The sequence below is a fragment of the Chelonoidis abingdonii genome, chromosome 8 (assembly GCF_003597395.2).
Source record: "Chelonoidis abingdonii isolate Lonesome George chromosome 8, CheloAbing_2.0, whole genome shotgun sequence".
Lineage (NCBI taxonomy): Eukaryota > Metazoa > Chordata > Testudines > Testudinidae > Chelonoidis > Chelonoidis abingdonii.
The window spans coordinates 105,419,860-105,428,855 of NC_133776.1; the positions used below are offsets into that span (position 1 = coordinate 105,419,860).

General features: G+C 44.6%; 1 protein-coding gene across 1 annotated transcript in view; it reads right to left on the reverse strand.

Annotated features, from left to right (window-relative positions):
- TEX11 (testis expressed 11) overlaps window positions 1-8,996 on the reverse strand; it is a 147,451-nt gene that overhangs the window by 42,875 nt on the left and 95,580 nt on the right. The window contains exons 22-23 of the mRNA XM_075068428.1: window positions 5,384-5,470; window positions 3,414-3,484 (exon numbers count right to left, since the gene is read on the reverse strand). Of these exons, the coding sequence (XP_074924529.1) occupies window positions 3,414-3,484; window positions 5,384-5,470 (158 nt within the window). The remainder of the gene's footprint in view (window positions 1-3,413; window positions 3,485-5,383; window positions 5,471-8,996) is intronic.

An 8,996-nucleotide genomic window follows, 5' to 3' on the forward strand; every position in this document is an offset into this window, starting at 1 on the left:
AAGGTTTTGGGGAGACCAGAGTTTATCGGGCACTCAGAGTCCTGATTGGTGGCAGCGTATCAGATCTAAGCTGGTAATTAAGCTTAGAGGATTTCATGCTAGTACCTCATTTTTTGGACTCTAAGGTTCAAATTGAGGAAGTATACTATGACCCTCATGGAATAGGGTCTGATCATCTTTATGATGTCAAAGATGTCATTGTAAGACTAGCCCTGGAGTAACCAGTTGTCAAGGTATGGAAAAACGATAATTTCCCAATGACAGAGGTAAGCTGTGACCACCTCCAGCACCACTGAGAATGCTTTTGGGGCAGACAAAAGGCCGAATGGGAACATTCAATACTAAAAGTGATCCTGGCCTACTGAAAAGTACAGGAATCATTTGTGAGACAGGTGAATTGCAATATGAAAATAGGCATCCAATAGATCGAGGGTCATAAACTATTTTCCTGGTTCTAATGACAGAATTATAGCTCTGACAGATACCTGACAAAGTTTTGAGACCTGACAAACCTGTTCAGGACCGCCCTTGAGACTCCAGACATATGGAGCCAGGATGCCCTCTGCATGATTACTGCCGTAGAGATGGATTGAGCAGCGGCAGCAGATGTATCCAACGAGACATGCACCTGGCAAATGCTCAATAAAGGTGATGAATTTGGCATAATTTGAGTGATTGTATTTAGCCATAAAAACTTAATAGTTCACAATCCTAAACTGAAGAGTCCTGGATGAGTATGTCTTTCTGCCAAATAGATTGAGGCATTTTTGATCCTTATCATATGGTGTGGCCTTTGCATGATGTTGTCTGGCATATTTGTTCATTGCTACACAACCAGGGAGTTCAGTGCTGGATGGATGAACAGAAATTCAGAGTCTTTAGCTGGAACATAATATTTCTTATTGGCTCATTTACACATCAGCAGAATCATTGCAGGGGTCCACCAGATGGATCCGTCACAGCCTCATTAATAGGCAGGGCAAACTCAAGTATCGGCAGTCCACTGGAGAATGTTCAGGAACTTATGTTGTGACTCCATGACCTCTTCCAAGGGAATATGGAGGGAATCTGCAATACGCTTCATTAACTATTGGAAATGTGTGAAGTCCTCAGTCACAGTCAGTGGGGGAAGCATAGCCACTTCATCAGGGGAAGATGAGGAAATATTTGCTTGGGGAGTAATCTTTTCTCTATCCCAGCCTTCTGCTAAAAGATTCTTGTGCCTGAGATAATGGAGGAGGCAAAGCTGGAGTAGGGGAGCATGTCACTCTGTATTCTCCATGAGACCAGGGGCATGGGATAGTTGCCTGAGGATATGTCGCCCAAGTATCTCAATATGGCCACTGGAGAGATCCAAAAGGCACTGGTGACGGCATCAACTGGTGCTTGAACCAGATCGGGGGAACATGGGCCTGTCTTTGGTGCAACTCCCCTATCTTCTCAACAGTGTCAGGATAGAAATCCCTTTCCTGAAGTGTCAGAGGAATCCTGGATCAAAATATTCAAATTGGAGGAATATTCCTCCTCTTCAAGAAGGGGAGTTCCAGCATAATGAGAATCAAGTGATACCAGAGAAATGTCCCACATTGGTGACTGTGCTTGTCTCGGTACCAATAATCTCTTAGTACTCGGTACCAACTAACAAGGGAACCAGCTCCTCCAAAACAAATAGATCCCGCAAGAATCCAAACTCCTGAAGTACTGAGGGTTTGGAGTGTGAGGACCTGTTCTGTTGTCGGTAGGGTATATGCTGCTCTGGCAAGTCCACTCCAGTCAAAGTGGCCAGTGTCAATGAGAATGCCTTGGGGGGTGCCAAGACCATACGAGAGGCATGGTGTTTTTGCGGTATCTCAGTGATCAACTTAGATGTAGATAGTACTGAAAGAGTAGTGGGTACCATTATCTTAGAGGTGGAATGATTTGATAAGGCGGTGTCCTGTTTGTGTGGCACCAAAGGTTTTAGTTACCAACGCATGCTTGCTGCCCTTTTTCTCTGGTGAGCCTGGAACCCCAGCCACAAGATCCATACCTAGAGTATCTGGAGCCACAGCCATATCCAGGGTGGGGAATGAGGTCTTTGCAGCAGCCTTGCTCTGTGGCGACAAAGGTCTTTTTTGAGTTTGACTTTTTCTGTGGAGAATGAATATTTTCTATGGGTCTTCTCCATGGATTTATCTCGCTTACAATCAAATGAACATGGCACTATCTTAAATTCAGCAACTAATGTCTGGAGGGCCCTCGAGGCCTGGATCTGAGGCTGGTTGGAGGGAATGCTCCATCATTAGGAGTCTCACTTTTAGCTCCTGATTTTTTTTCTTGCCCTGCCCTAAAAAGCAGTGCAGATGGATTACATTTGGAGGATCTGAGACTCTCCCATGCAGCAGATACAACAGGAATGCCTGTTGCTGACAAGGATACCCTCTTGGCAAGAAATGCCCCACTTGATGCCTGGAGAGTCTAGCATATCCCAGGCCAACAGTATATATCAGGGGAATGTCTCCCTCCCAAAAGGAGAAAGGGATCAAGAGAAAGTCCCCCTAAACTCCTAAACGAAAAGTAAATGACTAAAGAAAAGAACAATAAGCTAAAGAAGGGTAACTAGGCTAAGAGACTTCAAAAGTCAGGCACACCAGTGCTCCATCTCAGGCAGAGATGGTCGAGAAGAAACTGAGGGTGGTTCACCCATGCAACCCTATATAGCCTCAGAATGGGGCACAATAAAGCATAGGGTGTGTGCATGGCCGAAAAGACACCACCATCAAAAACCTCCGATTAAAGGTGCAAGGGGTGTGAGTATACCTGAAGTGGAGCACCCATAGGGTCACTACTTGAAGAACTGATTATTAAAAGTGTATTTACTGAGGTATAATGAATACATAATTGATAAGTATATGAATATGCTACTGAATGGATGATGGCTGAACCTTAACAATTAGGTTCTTAGTAATTAATCATGTGTAGTACACTGGATAATACATATTAATTAAACCAGAAGATTATTTACAACATCCGAGACCTAACAACTTTGGGGTCCCTCTCTATTAACATGTATATAAACCATAATGTTAATGGGAGTTTCTGCATGCAGAAGAGATGAAGAAGAGTTGTCTGTGTAACAGATTTGCATTAGTGGCATAGTGGCCAAACTTCAGTGACCACCTGTTTGAAATTGTCCTTTTAATTTAAATATTTTGAATCCCAATTTTTAAGCCACCTAATTTAAAGTGTGACTATAATTCCGAAATCTGAAGTTGTGACGTGTTTTCCTCTGTGTGACCAAAGCATCTAACTCCGAGGGTACCCAAATGAAGCTCTCTAAGGAAACATCTGATGTATTTGTTTGGAGTTTTGTAACAAAACCAGCTCACGACATCATCTATCACATCACAGACAATACTAAGCAGAGCACATACCTTGAACGACAGTACGAAGAAATCCCTCATTGTTCCTGGGCAGTTCTCGAACTGTACAGCCAAGTTCCAAGCTCATAAAATCAATAAGACAGGAGACTAGAATAAAAACCTTCAGCCTGGTATAGTCTGTGCCTATAAAATCTTCAGTGACAGGCATTTCGGGCCTAGTATTAAATTTTAAACATAGGGCTTGTGATGTTGCACTCCATATGCTTTATGAATGTGAATATGATGTAACTGGAAAATGCTTTATGCAAAAAGTCTCTTGTAAGGTATCATTACAAAGGTTATAACATACTGAATATATCCATCCTATTTGTATGAATGTATCATTCTTGTATCTGAAACTAGAAATATGAAGGATTAGTCTGATTGTAATTATTGTAATTATGCAAAGTGTGGGCCATTAATGGTGGTTTAGGATCTTGATGGTTCCCATTGACTAGAACAATTAGTTGTGAATGGGTTTATTTATCTGTAAACCTTCCTGTGTATGTAATGAAGAATAAAGTCTTACAGTGACATGTGAACATGTCACATGATACTGGAATCCATCTTAAATCTGGTGCTTTTCCATTTAGAAGGAAGGGTGGGTACCCAGAGAGACAAAAGATTCCCACCTTGAGCCAAAGCTATAAAAGGGGGTGGAACAGAACAAAGGGGGCTGCCAGTCATGAGAAATCCCCTAGTTAACACCTGAGCTGGAATTAACAAGGACTGTACAAGTGGAAAAGATTGGGCCCAGAATAGGAAGGAGTCTAGTCTGTGAAAGAAGCGTACTGGAACATCTCTGAGGGTGAGATCTGATCTGTAAACAGAGTCTTAATGTATTAAGCTTAGACGTGCGTCTTCTTGCTGTATTTTCCTTGGTGAGTTACTTTGTTCTGTCTGTTATTACTTGAAACCACTTAAAAATCCTACTTTTTATACTTAATAAAATCACTTTTGTTCATTAGTGAACCTAGAGTAAGTGATTAATACCTGGGAGAGCAAACAGCTGTGCATATCTATCAGTGTTACCGAGGGTGGACAATTTATGAGTTTACCCTGCATAGGCTTTACGCAGGGTAAAACAGATTTATTTGGGGTTTGGGTCCCATTGGGAACTGAGTGTCTAGGTGCTGGAGACAGGTGACCAGCTGAGCAGTTTTTGGTTAAAGTCTGCAAGTTTGGGGACATGGACTAGTTGTAGGTCTGTGCTGCAGCAGACTAGCATGTCTGGCTCAACAAGGCAGGGTTCTGGAGTCCCAAGCTGGCACGCAAAATGGGCTCAGAGTAACTTCAGCACATCAGGTGACACTCCCAAGGGGGTCTCTGTGACCGAAACCATCACAGGACTCATTTAACAACAGCAGGAAATACTGTCAGTAGTTGCTATTAATATAGATTATTCATGATTTCAAATCTGTTATCTCAATAACTAACCATTCTGCCATTAAATCCATTCACACGAAGTTGAATGAAGAAAAGCCAGATTCTGATCTAAATTACTCTAATAATTACTCAGAATAATTCCTTTAACTTTAACGGATTTACTCCAAATTTACACAAAATCTAGCTGTAAGTATCGAATACCATCCCTAGACCCATAAAAGGCAATCATTTCAGATTGCTCTGCATATAGTTTCTATTCTGACAAGTACATTCAGAAGAGAATTAGGCATACCACTCCCATAAAGATTTATCAGTGATTTAGCTCTCTCAATAATTGTGTCATTCCCATCACTGAAGAATCGGAGTATCTAATTGGCCCAATCAGGTGTTCAGATTCAATGGATTGATTGCCGTGAGTAGATCCCCTAGTAAGTGTAGACAAGCCCTAAGTTTCCATAAGAAATTTATTCTGAGAGTCAAAACTCTGATGCAGGAAGATTCAGAGATCACCAAGTGTTAGTTCTTCACACACGGGTTTTTATTCCCAACCCTTTGTCCTTTCCTCCCTCTGTTTACACACTGGCAGTGCTACTCACCCATTTTTCTAAACCAGTGAGCCTCACGGGTCCTCATATCCAGTGTCATACTCCTTTTCGTAAAAGACTCAGCAAGTCTTCGATGAGCTGCAGAAACATGCCATTTGACAGATAGGGACGGTTTCCTGAGCGGAACAACTGCGTTTCCTATGCCCAATATTAACTACAACACACAGTATAGGGCTTCAGAAATCTGAGTAGTTCAGCATGTGGGGTACCACTCACAGGTTTGATCTAATATATTTAGAGAGAGCTCACAGAAGAACATTAGAATGTGCCCAAACTAGTATTTCCAGCTAGATATGCAGGACTGTCACAAGGGACATACAAACAAAATGAGTCATGCCCCTTCACCAAGAAATTCATTGACATTGGGGCCCAACTGGGGGTCTGTGGAGTTTGGCTTAATCTGATGGGAGGAGTTTGGGGCAAGAAAATTAATCCCCTCAGTCCCTTGAAATACTATTCTTAGGGTCCCACTCAAGTCCAGTGGAGGAAACAACTTCTTCAGTGGAGGATAGAATTAAAATTCAAAATGATCTGGACAAACTGGAGAAATGGTCTGGAAAAAACAGGATGAAATTCAACACTGACAAATGCAAAGTACTCCACTTAGAAAGGAATGATCAGTCGCACACATACAAAATGGGATATGACTGCCTAGAAAGGAGAATAGCAGAAAGGAATCTAGGAGTCATAGTGGATCAAAAGCTAAATATGAGTCAGTGTAACACTGTTCCAAAAAAAAGCAAACATCATTCTGGGATGTATTAGCATGAGTGTTATAAGGAAGACATGAGAGGTAATTCTTCTGCTCTAGTCCGTGCTGATTAGGCCCCAACTGGAGTATTGTGTCCAACTCCGTGCGCCACATTTCAGGAAAGATGTAGACAAATTGGAGAAAGTCCAGAGAAGTGTAACAAAAATGATTAAAGGTCTAGAAAACATGACCTGTGAGAGAAAATTGAAAGAACTGAGTTTCTTTAGTCTGTAAAAGAGAAGACTGAGGGGGAGACATGATAGTTTTCCAGTACATAGAAGGTTGTTACAAGGAGGAAGGAGAAAAAATATTCTCCTTAGCCTCTGAGGAGAGGACAAGAAGCAAGGGGCTTAAATTGCAGCAAGGACAATTTTGATTGGACATTAGGAAAAACTTGCTAACTGTCAGGGTGGTTAAGCACCGGAATAAATTGCCTAGGGAGGTTGTGGAATCTCCATCCTTGGAGATTTTTAAAAGCAGGTTAGACAGACACATGTCAGGAATGGTCTAGATAATACTTCACCCCACGAGGAATGCAGAGGACTGGACTAGATGACCTCTCAAGGTCCCTTCCAGTCCTATGATTCTATTACATGAGCTCTTCATTCTCCCTGACACGGTCATGGTGATTATAGCAGCTACAGGACTAAATGTACATTTTCTATGGGGCTTCCAAGACAGGAAGAGATGAGAGAAAATATCTAGTAAAAACAGAGGTTATTTCCTGTAACTAGAAATTCTTCGAGATGTGTGGTCCCTGTAATTGATACATGGGATATGCATGTACTTCATGGGCGGTGGGCAGGGAAGCCTGTGCCTCCCCAGCCAGGCGTGGCCCCGCCCACACTCTACCTCCAAGGTCCCGCTTTGGCACTGCTGCTGAGCTCCAGGGGCTGGGGCACGCTGCTCGCCTTCCCAGGACTGTGGTGTTGCCACGTGCTCTCCCTTCCAGCATGCCAGGGCTGCGAGGGCTGCAGTGGTGCTGCTGTGTGCTCTCTCTCTCCCCCTCCTGGCACTCTGGGGCTGTGGAGGCTGAAGTGATGCCACCTCACACTCTCCCTCCCAGGGCTCTGCAGCTGGGGGGACTGCAGGAATTAGCCAGCCTGGGGTTGGGGCCGGCAGCTGCAGTCGGGGGGGCTCTCAGTTCCAGGGATGTGGAAGAGACAGGGCCTCAGGTGGAAGGGGCAGGGCTGGGGGCTTGCCTTCCCCAGCCAGCAGTTCATGTGCCGCCCACGATGCACACCAGGCGCCTGAGCTCAGAGATTTTAACAAGCATTGTTCATTGGCCTGCATAAGCACAAAAGATCATCCCGTGCTCCTGAGCGAGGGTACAAGAGGCAGTGAGGGTCAATGCCCCCACAGTTCCTCTTCTTACCACGAATCCAATCCAGAGCTGAAGTTGAAGGAACAGAGAGTAGGTAGTGTAATAGATATAGACCACACATCTCAAAGAGCTTTCAGTTACAGTAAGTAACCTTCATTCTGTCTTCAAGTGCTGGTCCCTATGTGTATTCCACACATGGGTGATTGACAAGCAGCAGTCAGATTGGAGGTGTGTGCAAGGAAGCCAGAAACAAAGGTGTGTGCAGCCCCAGAGCACGCACAGAGTCAGGGCCTCTGGAGAAAGCCCGTCTGGCTCACTGTCCGATCCATCATTTGACATCGGAGGGGCATGGCATGATTGTGAGGAAATGCCCCTTGGTCGGCCATGGCTCAGTTCCATGATCTTGGTACTGAGTGGTGGAGAGTAAGGAGCTTCCAACATAGACAGGTCACCAGCCTGATGGAATTCTAACTGTACCAAGTGTCCTGAGGTCAGTGGTGGTGCCAGGGGAGATGGGGACCTTGCCTGTACCAATCTCTCCAGTGCCGTATGCGCCAGTGCTGCTGGCAGTACTGACAGCTCACATACCAGGAGAGGCTTAGAGCATTTGCCCTTGTGTCTCTGTACCGAAGATTCGGTGTCTGTCCCCAAACAGTCCATGGGCCTATCAATGGTACTGGACATTGACAGTCGCCGTGAGATGTGGGTGCAAAGTGATCTCAGTGTTGGCAATGCCGAGGATACCGAGCAAGGTGGTGATCGCTTTCAGGTATCCCTTGGCTAACTAAGTGGTCTTCCCACTCTCTTTTTCAATTTTTGAGAGGAGTCCCCAGGCCATTTCTTCAACGCATTATCCTTCAAAGTCAAGGTTGAAGGGAAGACTCACGTCCACTGGAGGGCTGGGGTCGGAGACCCTCTACTATAAAAATGATTTTGAGGCAGAGGTCTCGGTCCCTGTGGTATCTCAGTTGGAGCTGCTTGCAGAGGAAACACTTTTTTTGGATGTGCCCGCTCCGAGACAGCAAACCCACGAGGGTGCTTGTCCACAACCGGGATTGCTTCTCTGGAAGCGCGACAATTCTTGAAGCCCAGAGAGCCAGACATATCCTTATTCCAGCGGGGTCACCACAAGAATAAAGCCTTTTCTTTCTTCTTTTTGTTGATTTTTTTTTTAAAGGCACCATCAAGTAAAAGTTAAAAGAAGGCTAACGGGTTTCTAAAATCTGAAGATTAACAATTGAAAAGAAGAGTTAATGATCCTCTAACAGGCAGCTAAAGGCTCCATCTCTAGTCCTGGCAGTTGAGAACTAACTGAGGATAGTTAGCCCGCACGCGTGGGTTAGCCTCGTGGTACAGCACCAGAAGAGACAGCACCATTTGCAGGCCCAACAGACCTATACCGAAAACCTACCGACTGCTATGCCTACCTTCATGCCTCCAGCTTCCATCCCGGGCACATCACACGATCCATTGTCTACAGCTAAGCACTGAGGTACAACCGCATCTGCTCTAACCCCTCAGACAGAGAC